This window comes from Chroicocephalus ridibundus, chromosome 7 (assembly GCF_963924245.1).
Source record: "Chroicocephalus ridibundus chromosome 7, bChrRid1.1, whole genome shotgun sequence".
Lineage (NCBI taxonomy): Eukaryota > Metazoa > Chordata > Aves > Charadriiformes > Laridae > Chroicocephalus > Chroicocephalus ridibundus.
Genome location: NC_086290.1, coordinates 13,438,013 through 13,453,040, shown reverse-complemented (window position 1 = coordinate 13,453,040; position 15,028 = coordinate 13,438,013). Strand labels below are relative to the sequence as shown.

The following is a 15,028-nucleotide window of genomic DNA, read 5'->3' as shown; positions in this document are numbered from 1 at the left end:
CAAGAACCACTGCACTTTTCTCTGCACATGCCCTCCTGCTTGAGAAAAGCTTCTCATTAATTGTAAACTGGCTTATTAGAACAGGAAATTCCAGAAGGAAACGGATGAAATTGCATGGAGAGAATGGGACCCGAGCAACACAAAGAAAGCAGCAGAGCTCTTTAAAGGCAACAAGAACGCTCAGATCTTGACAGGGACTGGAGCTGGTGGAGTCTTTCACAAGACTTACTCACATAACTTATTCACAGTTCAGCAACATTATACAGATAACAACTTTCCAAAGACCTAAAGGGACAGCAGGTAGAAGAGGCAGACAGTAGACTACCAGGAAACCCACCTACGCAGGCCTAGAAGAAAAAAGCTTTAGCCAGACAGGCAGGGAAAAAAAACACAAATATTTCAATCTGGTAGGTACCTCCTAAAACCTGTGTGCTTTCCATACAACATACAATCATTTCAAGAGAAATTCCTTTTGGAGGTGAAACAGTTCAGCCATGCACACAACTGCAGCACATCGGCACTCCTCAGGATACAACATAGCAGTGCTCCTCTGCAGGTCTCGGACTCAAACAAGGTACACAACTATCTTCTCCAGGGTCTTGACAAAAGCTAGGAGAGTACACTAGCACCTGCCCAAGGATCACTCTGTCCACAGCACCGAACAGGTTTAGGAACACGCACAGATACATTGTTTATTGAGGAGTACTGGGATAAATTGGTGCAACAGGACCAACTCCGTCAGCTACGAGCAAACAGGATTCCCTCCAAAACTCAGATACGCTTTCTCAATTCCAGTGTGAAATCTAGCATTGTCTATATTTATAAACGAATTACAGAAATGGGGTTCTAAACAGGTCTGGCTCCATCAGATAACTTTGGTGGTGGGTGCACATCAGTAAAAGCCTGTAACGTTCAGCTTTAAATAGCATTCCCTTTATTTAAGCTCCCAATAGTCAGACATTAAGTTCTCCTAAACCGTTAAAAGCAGGCATTTGTTCCACATCACTGCATAAGCAGCAATGCCTCCATTTGCGGTAAGATTTCCAATTAGACCCATCATGACTATGTCACTTGATATTAGTCAAGTGGACAGTCATGACAATACAAAGCAAAAACACTGTCTTTTAATTAAATATAGGTCTAACAGACACACAAAGAACTAAGACAATTAGCAGAAAGAGCTGGTTTCTAACATACCATACACACTAAATGCAGATATTACTCAAACACTGTAATTTCAAAATACACTGAGCAGAAGCAACTTTGGGTTTTACATTTGCTACTACCAGGTTCTCAACCACCAAAAGACAGGCACAAACACTCTTAGCCTGACAAGATGGCAACGCGACAGTTAACCTCGCAACGCTTCCAGGTCCCCAAAGAGATCCTGCCAGCCTTCCCACCTGGGCGCATGTCCTGCCCATCTGAGCAGAGTCAGCCACAAGACAGGTATGGCAGGATGGGGCTCTACCACCTAATTTCTCATTGTGTCCATAAACTTATCTTAAAAAAAAAAAAAGAGGTACCTTTGGAGATGAGAAAGCATTACTAAGCATGAAAATTTTCTTTCTCACAGTTAATTCAGGGCCCAATCCTACACAGATTCTTTCCTCTGGCTAAACTCCCAGCCACACTATAAAAAATTATCTTGCTTTCCACGCTCTGATAGCTGGGACTCTTTGCTCTGATTCTTGAATACTCAAATGTTGCTTTGTTTTAAAGTTTCATATTTGGCACAAAAGCAATACCAAATGAGGAACATAGCAGGTTTTGTCTAGTTAAAGAGAGATCTGATTTAGCAGGAAAGTAATGAACAATTCGTGGGAGGTAACATTGACTTGGAGAAAATCAGAGACTACATGTCTCCAGAGCGTTCCACACCTTCCCTCCTGCATTTAATGATATGGCCACAGAGCAGACGACACATGGGATACAAATACATGAGGTAGCTTTATACAAACTCACACATAGCACAGACTGGCCATCAGAAACCTGGAGCTCTAAGCGAGCCAAACAGCAGGACAAACCCAACTGTGCTGAGCCTCCACCAGACTGTGACTGGAACCTTGGGCAGCTTATTTAGAGTCAGCTCACATACCTTTAAGACAAACCCAAACTGCTGTGCTGTCATCACTGGCATCCCAAAAGCACTTATATGGGAGTCAACTCATGCAGGCACTTCTAACACTGGGACACCTACCATTTAAGTGCTAATAAATTTTGTTAGAAAAAACAAGTTAAGAAACAAGTTTTCAGGCCTTGATTGTAAACAATAATACAGTGGATGGAACTACATGAGCCCTTGAGGACCCCCTGCAACCCAAATTATCCCGTGATCCTATGAGCTGATCCTCCTACGATACAGGAATTCTTATCTTTCATTCCCAAAATGCAACTACTGCCACAGGAAGGGCTGCCAGAGCCAGAATCACATACCAGAAAGAATCCCTTCAGACTGCCTAGTCTAGTGGGCTGGTCCTCCAAAAACTAACATAGGTGCACTTAATACTAAGGACACATTAGAAGGTTGAGAAAAGATGCGCCAGGAAGAAAGAAATATATGTATCTTTATTACTATATAACAGCTATTTCTCAGTCTGATTAAGGATGATATTGTTATATTGTTCATCATTCATACGTTCTTCCCTCTCCCCATAATTTCCAGATTCTTTAACTGATTTCAAACTTCAACCAGATGCGGCACAGAAAATAAGAGATCCCAAAGATATTATCCTCTTACAAATATAGTAACAAAGCAAAAGAGGTTCCATTAAGCAAAAGACTTCAGTATGAGGAAAACCACAGCATTGAACATCAGTAAATCTACATAGAAAAAAAACACAAAAGAAATGAGGCTTCATAAAACTTCCCTGCTTACAAAATGATTTAATTAAAACCAGGCAAAGTCAGGAGCAATTAGATCCCACTTCCAGTGGGATTGTCACTAGGTGATTTTTCATGCTTAAGTTCAAAGAATAATACAAGAAAAGCTTCCAAGCAAACTTCAAGGAATAATCCCACAAAGAAGACACAAAGAGTGTGTGTACTTTTAGCTGAGAAACTAACAGGCAGGTGAAGCTGGTGTTGGTGTGGGACCTGAGGGGCTGATTAATGCTTCTTTCAGCATCAAGAGAACAACAGAACTCCACTGAACCATTTAGAGCCTCTGCTCATATCACCAAGATTACCAAAAGTCAAGATGCCAGTAAACCCACCACTGCAACAAGCCTCCAGTTCAGGCAACAATCCTCGGGCAGGAGTCACCACAACAGGGAAAGGAAGGATTCTCCCCTACTCAACCAGCTGCCTGCTAAACTCAAGGGGAGCTGGATCACACATGCATATGAGCCACTGCTAATTCTAATCCAGAGATAACAGGCACATGATCCTCAGGCACAGCAGGAACAGTCTCTGTAAGTCACTTTGGGATTTCCGAGGACCAAAACCAGTACGCTTCAAATGTGTGTTTATTCACAGTGTTATAGCAGTTTCAGGCACAGTATCATACCTGTTCTACCACACAAAGGACTGAAATTAACTTTCCCTACCACTGTGCATAATCCCGTTATTCTGTATTGTATAAAAACTGCTCAAAATCATCACAAGATGTATCCTAAAACCAAACAGATGTCTTGCCCTTATCTATTCTTCTCCAAGAGTTTTCCAGTCCCTCAATGTTCTTGCTGCAGGCAACTTTCATCTCACATCCAGCCTAAATTTACCCACAGCCAGTTTATACCCATTCGTTCTTGCACTAACCTTGCCCTTTAGCTCTTAATAGTTCTTTCCCCTCCCTGATGTTCACCCCTCTGATGTATTTATAGACAGCAGTCATATTCCCTCTCAGCCTTCATACTGTAAACTAAACAAGCGAAACTTTTAATCTCCTCTGGTCAGCCAGGCTCTCCAATCCCCTAAACACCACACTAGCCCTTCCCTGCACCTGTTCCAGCTTGAATTCCTTCCTTGCAGACAGGCAACTAGAATTGTACAACACATGCCACAGAAGGGCCCAACAAGGCGCTGTACAATAGCATTAGTACACCCTTATCCCCACAGAAATAAATCCCCAATAATCTGTCTTTTCCACCGATGCATCAGCTGTGGCTCTCAGCCTGCAGTCAAGTTACAGACCCAGGGTTTCCCGAGAGCTAGCAAACTGTGTTAGACCTCTGAATAAACCCTAGTGACAAGCACTGAAGTGCTGCAACTGAAACACTACACCAGCATTAAAGGAATAGCTTTATCCTCTCAATTTAGTAACCACAATGGTTCAGTCTGTTGTGTGTTGACCAGACTCTCAGTCCCAGCCGAGAGCCTGTTTGGCCTTGCCGATGCCAAGGCGGCCACACTACCAAGCACTTAAGAGAAACGTCTCTAAAGAAAAAAATAGCCATTAACAACACTCTTGCCCTGAGACAGTCCCAGCACTAAAATCCAATGGGAATGTAATATAAATCTGGTCAGAAAACAAAGTCAGGGTCTCAAATCTCCACAAGCCAGAAGGATGTGGAAGGGATACATTTGCTTTATACCCCATTTTTCTTGTCATCTCTCACAATCCACTACCAGCCAACACGAGACAGGACACCAAGTCAGACAGACTTTGTGTGCGCCACTATGAAAACAAATTTCTGTCCTATTTATTTCAACATTGGGTCTCCACTCTTCACACTCCCTTGGGATCCTGTACGTTCTCACTATTTACATTGGATTTCTTAATACATTGGTAAACAACTGAAAGATACTGTTGTCTCCTACACTCAGGCTCACAAACTTTTTGTTTGTTTTATGCAACCAGCATCACATCCACATTGTGTATAAAACACTAAGTATTACTATTCCACTACAGTCCCTCCCACCCCAGCTGGAAGAGGACAACCGTTCCTGATACAACCACTCATTATTACCTTTTAAGTGTTAAGAAAAAGCCACAGGAAAATTACAGCAGTACATTTTTTCCTGTTCTGAATATGGAGGACTGAAGCTAGTATTAAATTTGATCTACCCCAGCTGCTACAGATCTCCTGTTCTGCAGTGCATCTTCTATGGCATTCCCCATCCTGCTGATACCAAATAAATAAGAGCTGTACCATAATCTGATCAAATAACCACACAGAGTGGTAAGTGTTAGAAAGGCAGGCCCAGATATTACAGCCACAGAAAAAAAGTGATCAGCTGGACTTGGAGTTAACTACATTAATGCCTACAGGAAACTGGATATCCTGGAGCCAAAACTCCGCTCTTTTGTAAGTTTAAGGCAGGAAAACCCACCTATTAGGAACATGCCAGCACAGGATCCTAAAAACCAAGCACTGGGCACACTCTGCAAATGCAGCTCAAGGGTTGTTAGCCCTTCCTAAGATAGCTCTTCTCCCCACATGAGAGGAGCCAGAGGCCATTTTTGCCAAGATACCTTTTGCAATATGGGCATACACAACAAATAGGCTCTAGTCACAAGTCCAGATCTCAAGATCACTCTTCCTCCATAGTCTATTTCTCATACCTTTTGGGTATCAAAACTAATTCAATTCATTTTTATTAGCAGTTGCAGCTTCATGGTAAAGAGGTTTTCAGGGCTAAAACTGCTAAATTAATATTTAGCAGATATATATTACTGATCCTCACGTATCCCTCAGCATCCCAAAACTCACCAGCTAGCGGCAGCTGCTTGGAAACCCTTTACAATTCTCTTTTTTCTTCCCCAGATGGTGAAGTCTTTTTTTTCCCCCTGTGCATTAAATACTCAAACACACTTACCAAATTATCATATCAACCCATAACCATGCATGATAATTATTTCTTAAATCAGGATTTCTTCCACTGAATTTCAACCAAAATAAACACAGTACAGAGAACAAATGTATGCTTATAGTGAACAACCATTCATCAGCTTAAGTAACTCTAATAGATGCCACTTTAAACTAAGCCTGCACCATCTGTTCTACCCCTCAATTAGAGAAGATGAAAAAAATTTATTCAATACACAGTTTAAGAAAGCCAGCTAATTTATGTATGTAAGTTTTATTTCTCTTCAGCTCAGTGAAGCATGCTCTTGTAATGCTTGATATTCAGACACAGATCAGAATAGAAGGCTACTTTCTCTAACACTATTAGGAGTTTTGTCAGGGAAAATAAAGTTTCCCTGCAATATTTCACCATATAAAAAAAATTCTCTGTAACATCTCACCATACATTTTATTTTAAAGAGTATGATGTCTCCATAAGTAACAAAATCAGCTAAGGAGCTAAACAAATCAAATCTGCAGTCCTGCACACATGAACACAAACCAACCTCAGGACACAGCCATGCACATCTCTCACCCTGACAGACTGGGTCTACCAGCACAGCCAGGAGGCCTTCACAAGTGGAAGTATCCTCAGCCACACAGGTCTGTTAACCATGTCTGTTCCTAACTCCCCTTTCATAGGCAAAGCCCAGTCCTGCGAGCTGCTGGGCACAGAGCCTCACCCAGACCAAGCTGCTCTGGGGCAAAGGGACACCCCATACAAGGGCAAGATCTCTCCTTGACAAGCACAGCCTGTACAGCAAGAGTAATGCAGTGCCAAAAAACCACTACTTGCCAAAGTGCAGGAAAAAAAAAACAAAGTTTCATCCAGTTCCTTACAGCAAACCTCCACCTAGTTTCACTTCAAACTGGCCTCTCCTACCACTGCAACATGAGAAAACACTGAGTAGAACCTCTCTTCGACTTGATGGACCCTGACCTGCTTGAAGTCTGTCACCATCAAGTCTAAACTGTGTTCACTCTTGAGTGTTGCTAGCCAAAAACAGACCATCAATACCAAGGGCAATACAATACCTTCAGTGTAAGCCTCAGTTGCAACAGCACAGACCACACATCACAGGGAAGAAAAAGGTGCAAGAAACATCATCCCCCATGCTAGATGGAGGAGATGGTACAATACTCTCCTGTTGAGGAGAAGCAGGCAAGAGAAGATGACTACCAAACACCCTCAGTTCACCTCTAGGAATATCAGGCTGGTAGAAAACTACTTTAAGATCCTGGACATATTCCCTTATGCTACACCCCAAAATGACACATCAATGGCACATCATAGTCTGGGTACAGAGAAAGGCACATCAGCCACAGATGAGTCAGGAGATCCTGCGTACTTAACATCAGCATTACAAAATACTGCCATAAGCAGCTCAAAGTGAGATTGTTCATTGAGGAATTACTGATGATTTCAGCTCTCTCCCCTTGCTATAGGATTGTGAAGCTGAGAGGACATGCTGAAGCCCCTGACACTGCTGTGTTGTTTTGTTTCATGTCTCAAGACAGCTCAGTGCGGGCCTTAGTTACTGTTCAGGGATTCAAAGCTCTGCAAAACAGTGGTCTCTTTTTTGCTTAGCAGGGGAAGAAATGGAGTCAAGCAGAACCACCATTCTGAGGCAGCACAGACTGAGCAAACAAAGCACACGAGGAAATGAACAGAGGCAGGATTCCTCTTTGGTCTGCAGCATCCTGCAATACCTTCCCCAGCCCAACCTCACTAATATGCCCCACAACTCCTAGTGCCCATGAAAACAGGCTGTCTGCTCTAAGTAACTGAGCAAGAGCTCTCAAAGAGAATTCATCTTTCCACTCTGCACCATTCTTTGGTATTCCACCTACCCTTAAGTACTGCTGGGAAAACACAGACCAGGCAATGCCTGTTGGGTGCAGTTCAAGCACAGATATGCCAGTGGCCTTGCACTGGACCTTAGTGCCTTGCTTCATATAACTCCCATGTTTCCTTGACTTGAAAAGTATCCTGAACTATCCAAGTGCCTTCTGTACCTAAGGCAGCTGCCTGTTATGAGGCAGGGACCAGTGACCAGGTCACAAGGCCATTTGTTAAAAGAGTTTCAGAGTTCTGAGTGCTATCAGAAGGGTGTTGGGTCTCACTGTTTCACACATGATGCTTTTATAGACTTGGATAGCACCAAGGAAAGGAGAAGCATCTCTTCCCCCCCCCCCCCATCATTGCTTTTTTGCCACATCACTTGCAAGGGAAGATTGTACTGTCTCCAATCCCAGTGTTGAGGTCAAGGACTTCATAAAACAGTGACAGGTTAAAATAGAAACAACGCACAAAAACCACCAAAACCTAAAAGTGTCAGTGATGGTCACGACTTACATAGCTCAAACTTGTATGTCAATGAGTGAGACAGCTTGAGCCCTCCTTCCTTGTAAAGGCATAGTAATTTCGCCATCAGTTGAGGCTCCTTTTAATCCAAACTGAACTGGATTGCCTCGGAGATGTCACTTCTCTTTGGCTCGCTGATGTTTCCCCAGTGATAACGTATAAGCACAAGTGTTTAGTTGGAAGAGTCTTAGACAGGCAGGAGCCATGAATCAACTGGATGCCCTCCCAAGATAATGGGTTTGTTATCCAAAACCAGTCTGAGAGCACACATTTTATCTCTGAAGTGTTAGGAAACTTCAGATCATGCAGATGATCTCAATCTTCATTTTAAGCTGATACTTTTTCAAATGAAGGGAGTGAGGTGAGCACAGAAACAGACTGTGACTATAATGGCTTTTTCAACCATGACCAAACAACTGCAGTTTAGCTCTCCAGATGGCTATTCTAGGGCAGCGATACTTGGCCTTTCACTCCCAGGGTTGTTACGCTAATCCATGAACTGGATCAGATGACACCAGCTACCCTGTTCTCCCTCTCGCCACACAGAGCTGAGCTTCTGAACCCCCAACACCACAAGTCGTCAGGAAGAAAGGCAACAATAACACAGATGTAGGCACTAAAACAAAAGGAAGAGATTGGCATACGATGATGCACTAAACCTTGGTCAGGTACTGAAGCAAGACCTCTCTACATCACTAACCTCCAGGTAGTCGGCTTGCCCCATTCAAAGGTTCCACATCCTCCATTATACTCATTCACTGAGAAAACATCCTCCAGACACCCGAGACATGCCTCTGTTACGCCTACTAAAGCTTATTAAACACAGCAAATGCTATCTGTAGAACACGCACATTAATGAACAGTCAGCTCAGCAGCATGAGTTCTAGAACAGACTCACTGCAGTACAGAAGTGCCACCAGCCTGTTACCGGAGAATGAATACCACAGTGAACATCTTCAGTGTTTAGTTTAGCAAACAAAAGACCAGAAAGGGCATTGGAAGAGAGAGAGAACAAGTTATCCTTACAGAAATTCTGCAAGCGAAGTGTGATGCTGGAAGTGCAAAGTACTGCATAGATCCACAACCCACATCACTTCGTAAAATCCATGCAAACAGCACATTTTGTAACTATTTCAAGTTTACTGTGCTTGGGTTACCTTTCCACTGAGAATCACGGAAGTCTAAGAGAAATCCAGTTAGCAATAAAAGGGGGAATAAGAACATGCAATGCTCTCAGAAAAATCTATGTACACTACTTGTTAATGACAACAAACTAAGATTTCTCCACATGCTCAGCCAGAATGGATCCTCTGTTGAGACTGTATTGGCTTTGGTGGTTTGTTGTTTTTTCTTGCCAAAAAGCTTTGCCACAGCTGCTTGTTGACAAAAACAAAAAGAAAAATGCAGCTGTGGAGAACACATTGACCAGTACACTGCAATCTCACAACCACTTCTCAATCAAAATTTCCATTAAAAATAGTGTAAATTGATCTGAGAGCATTCAGCTCCAGAGCACTTGCAACCTACATGGCTAGTCTCTCCTTCACTTCTACTGGAAAGAACTCCAGTACGACTCTCAGTTAATCAGCTGCAGGCTCAGCTCTCTAGGAACTTTAACTCTTAGATTTTTCTGGACTTATCAGAAAGGAATAAAGTCTCCAATTATATCCCATATAACAGCTTAAGTACCCTATACTTGTCAGAGTGCCTTGTGAGGGGACCAGGACAGGAATTTTCCAAGCCACAGCTGAGAACACCTCCCCTCTCCACAGTAGATGGGAGTGTTAGGACTTCCTCGCTAAGATCTGTAGGGAGATGAAGCAACTTGACAGAGATAACAAGGCAGTGGAGTTCCATGTCCTACCAACTCATTTGCAACACTGCCAAATCCAACAGAACATACATACATAAACACACACTACCTTTCCTGAGCTAAGTGCAGTAGATCAATTATACTTAAGTTCCCCACAGAAAGTGGGGAAAAAAAAGTCTAGCAAGAGGTAACAACAGTGAAAAATACTGCAGTTTTATAAACTTTTTTCATATGGCAGGAAATCATCAACATTGCTAACTACTGGGATGATCAAAGCATGCCACCAGCTAACAAGACACATAATGAAACCAGGACAGTACAGAGTACGAACACCAAATGTAAATACATTTATTTAAACCCCAATTACTGAATTCTTACTGCTTTTTGTTCTCAGTATCACATTGGCTATCAACTATGAAAAAATGGGTCAAGAATTGTTGATTCAGCATAATTATCAGCTTACAGAATCGTATGTTAGAAAGTCTACAATACAGCTTTCACTTAGATCAAGTAGCACTTTACATTGAAACTTCTGACTGTAATCACATTCCATCTGACAAATCTTACCTTATAATTGCTGGAATTTACCCAAGAAGTGGCCAGTCCATCAACCATTTTATCCAGCATAGTCTGATCATGTTCGAGATCAGTTGATTTCTGCTTATCTGAGAAGTAATCTATCAATTCCTGGCCAACCTGAAGTCTCTTTCCAACATCCTTCTGCAGCACCTGCGCTAAGCAGTACTCCATACTGGGCTCCATAGTGTCTTAGCAATACAGCACCAGCAAGAAAGCTAGAGGGCAGTAGGTCCGAAAAATCCCTCTATAAACGTACGCAGGAGGTCGCCTCTTTGTTCGATGAAGGTTACTGAGGGTCTGGGTTTCAAAGATGCAATTCTGAGAATGGCAACAATGCACCATGTGTGTGTGAACAGCAGCTGGCAGGATATTAAAAGTCCAATTTAAATAACTAGTAATAGATGAAGCAACGAGCTGTGCTGTACTGTTGAGTCTGCAATAATTCCCAATTCAGCAGGCCATTCTGAAAGAAATGAAAAAGAACAGTATTATAGGTTAAATTAAGACTGGAGCAAAAAAAAGATTGAAAGCATGTCACAAAATAGGTTATTCACATACAGCTGCAAAGCTGTGATAAGCTGGATACGTGCAGCATTGTTCTATTTTAAGGAATCAGACAAGGTAGGTCAGGACAAAAACCTTTGGTTATTCTTTACAACAGCAGTTACCCATCAGTTCCCTAGAAGCTTTAGGGACAGTAAATCTGGAGCTTAAGTAAGAGCTGATTAGTAATCAATATTATTGCAACTACCACTGTCACCATCCAACTACAAAGGTAGAGACAAAATCCTTAAGCAGGTCACCAGGAAAACACATCTGCTTTAAGAAGTGAAAGCAGGAAGAGGTCTGGATCCTGTTTTGACTGTTGGCCTTCAGCAATCAATGCCATCAGCTGGCCGGCAGGGTACAGCGCTAACACTGGGCTCCAGGAACGTAAAACAAGTAGTTTTCAAAAATTAGGTGCTCAAGCTGTTTCCAGGCTGAATCCTCTATATATCCCAACTACACATGCCCAGGAAACAGCACTGGCCTAGTGCTATAGTGTAAAGGCAGCCCAATCAACAGTGCCTGTGGTGTCCTGAGAACCAAGGCCAGGCCAAATTTTGCTGCCACTCAGAAGCACAGGATCATCTGTGAAGTAAGCTTTTGGCTTGCGTCTAAAAAGAGTGGCTATGTCTGGGGTTTGGTTATGTTCTCCAACCCTAAAAACCCTCCTGTCCAACAGGGACTCAACCGCAGCTTTTTTTTATTTGTCCCTCCATCTGCAGCCAAACAAATCCCTCCAGGCAGCCAGGGAACAGACCCCAGGTCTGTCCTCCCCCCTCCCACAGACCAGGGCTCCCAGCATCACCATACTGCTTCCTGAAGCACTCCCTCTCACAGGTTCGCTATTTTAGGAGGGTGTGATAGAAATCCAGAGTGTCTTTTTGTTTCCTGTCTAATAATATCTAAATCTAGAAATCTGCCCTACTTTTTCCGCCAGAGTAAGGAAAGCAGGTCAAGCTCAGAGCAAGGGAAGAGGCTGCGGAGCAGACACCTGGTTTAATAAACAACTGGAAGGAAGCTGGAGGCACAAGTTCACTAATTGGAAGCACTCGGGCAGCAAATCTAAATACCTTCTGTTTGAGCAAATAAGGCCTTCACAAAAGTCTTAATACAGCAAAGTGGATCTGGCAGCAGATAAGATGCACGCAAGAACCCTAGCCTGGAAACAAAAGCACACCTCACACAGCAGACTATTTCAGTTCATTATCTCACCTCCATCCTCCTTAGCCAGACTTACAAACTGCCACATCTTACCAATACCAAACACAGCATCCAGAGGCAGCACAGAGGCTTGTGGTCTTGAGCTTCCCTAACCCCACAAGCGCTGCCAGACAGGTCCCAGCTGCCTGCACTGCCTATTCCTCAGGCAAGAGGAGTCACCAGAGAGCAGGTCCCTCTGTTCCAGGCAGACAGTTCAAATCCCCACTGGCTGTCGGCGATCAAAACTAGTTCTGTACATCCAGGGACTCACCTCAGCCAACTGCCTGGCAAATCCTACCATCAGCCACAATGTATTGCATGTGCCTGTAGACTAAACTCCCCCCTCACCAGCAAAACCTCCCCCTCCAGAGCCGCAAGGAAGCATTAGCTGCAACTGCACACACAGCACCTAGGGGTTTATGCTAGTGCCATGACAGCTTACTGCTTGTGACCACGACCCCAGGATGAACCATCTAAGAACATACCAAACTCTCACCATTTTGCTTCAAGTCACTTCAAGACTGATTTGACTTCAAGTTCTAAAATCTTCAACAACACCCCAATCGATACCCTTAGAGCAAGTCCTTTTTTCTTTCTAAGAGATACTGCTTCTAAACCAGCGGAAAGCCATGCCTTTTCTTATCAGTGAAGCTACAGTTTCTCACTCATTTCAGTTTAGCACCAACTCTGAAAGCAGTGCTCTGAGCTTTCCTGTGCTCAACCAAAACGGTTCATGACACGGCTCCAACTACCCATGGCAGCACAGGCAAAAAAAAACCAGGGTTGCTTCAAGCCATCATAAAAGCACACCAGAAGTTTTCCTCCGAGTCTCCCTGTCTGTACCTTTGAATATTGGCCCCTGCCCTGCCCTCTAGCATGGGCTGGTCTTGCTCCTTGCTGCAGGCACTGCAGTTCCACGAACCAGTGTTAGAGTCTCTAAGCACCTAACAGAAGGGTTTTCACACAGGAGGGCAGCATTTCAGTGGACACCTTGCTAGCAGACAGCTACTGGAGAAGGGGCAGGTAAACGATACTTAGCAGCTACCACGTTCTAGCGGAAGCCTTTCAAGTTAGCTGCGTGGTTTGCTTCCGGACTCCAGAAGCTGCACACGTGTTCAAAAGGGGACTCTTCTGTTAAACTGGATAGAACATGGTGAAGAACGTCCCCTAACTGCTTTTAAAATGGAAATGTGGAACTTGCTTAAACTTGAAAATTCAGATTACAGGAGGGTGTGAATGACTTAGTTGCCACAGAACAGCCATTTTTTATTAACTTCAGACATAGACAAGTCTCAACACATCCAATAAACCATTAGCTGGCCATCCTGCCATGAGAAAGGAGCACTCAAAGTTTCAAGTCTTTCTTCTACGTGGTTTTCATTTAAAAGTTTCTAAGTCTCCACCTAGAGGCACAGAAACAATCTTTTAAGCAAACTAACATAAACAAACTTCTCTTCAAGTTCCTCATTTTTTGAAAATGTGAAGAAAGGCATAGGATAAAAGTTATGGTGCACTATAGAAGAACAGATTTGTGTCATAATCTTGAAGACTATAGTCTAAAGAAGATCCACTACGCATTATGGCACCACCATCGAACACATACAGGGGAGGAGAGCCAGAAATACTTTTCAATCCTGGGGAAAACAGTAATAATAAGCCAAGAGGAAAGGCTAAAGCTGGCTTGTATCTACCAGACAACAGGTGTTTAAGTTGCATTTCTTTTTAACTAAAAAAAAAAAAAAAAAAGCTTTTCCACATATGCTAGGAAGTCTGTTGACTCCCCCTCTTCCTCACAGGAGGAAGTGGAAAAAATACCACCTGAGAAAACCAAAACCCAAGATGACAAAAAATGAACCTCCCAGGCAATGATGCATATGGCTGCTACATCCCATCAAGCTGGAAATAAACTGGGCAGATGCTCCCCACATAACAAGCTTCGGAAAACACAAAGCCACAGTCTCGGACCCAGTGGTCCACTTCTGTTCCTGGAGAATTTAAATGCCATGGGTTTGGGGTAGCCAATGTTACAAGATACAGTTTAGGACTAGGATTTTGAGTACAACCTCTTCCCACAGAAGCACAGTCATGCAGAATTCAAAGCTAACAACTCAGCCTTACAGGTCCTGTGTTTGGAACTCCTCCAAGTTTTGAGGAGGGTTGCGAATATAGGCTCCAAAGCAAGGGTTTTCTCCAATGCTCCTCCTAAGCTTGCAGTTTACACCCAGGGAGACAGGCTAGGCTACGTCTGAGATAATGTCAACGTGTAGACAAGATAGTCTAAGAGAAAAAACCTATTCTCCCCACCATCCCAACTGTCACTGCAAAAATAAAGCTCACTCTTTCACTAATAAGCCATCAAAATTATGTGCTTTGTAAAAGCCTCTGTCAGTAACACCTACATTTTCCATCAAGAGCTATCCAGGAGAAAGCCACTAGAGAGGTTTAAGTTTAATGCCAGCTTGGAGCTCAAAATAATTAATTTAAAGGAGAAAGATGACAAAGACTGAACAGCCCAAGGTTACTCAGCCTAGATACTACCACCACAACACTATAAACTGTCTCAGCATGTAGAATAGGTCTATCCGAACAGTAATACGGAAATACTTTTTAGCTAAGATGCTGTGGCAACATTAAACTGCATACATAATTCAGTGAACTTTTTTCAGTGCTTAGGAGAACCTCACTGACCTCAGACTACATGAAACTCCATTATTCACAATTCTCAAGTAAGGCTTT

At 43.0% G+C, this 15,028-nt stretch overlaps 1 protein-coding gene across 1 annotated transcript in view; it reads right to left on the bottom strand.

Moving 5' to 3' along the window:
* Positions 1-15,028, bottom strand: part of CLASP1 (cytoplasmic linker associated protein 1) — a 184,801-nt gene that overhangs the window by 162,055 nt on the left and 7,718 nt on the right. The window contains exon 2 of the mRNA XM_063341540.1: positions 10,535-11,009. Coding sequence (XP_063197610.1) covers positions 10,535-10,729 — 195 coding nt within the window. The 5' untranslated portion in view covers positions 10,730-11,009. The remainder of the gene's footprint in view (positions 1-10,534; positions 11,010-15,028) is intronic.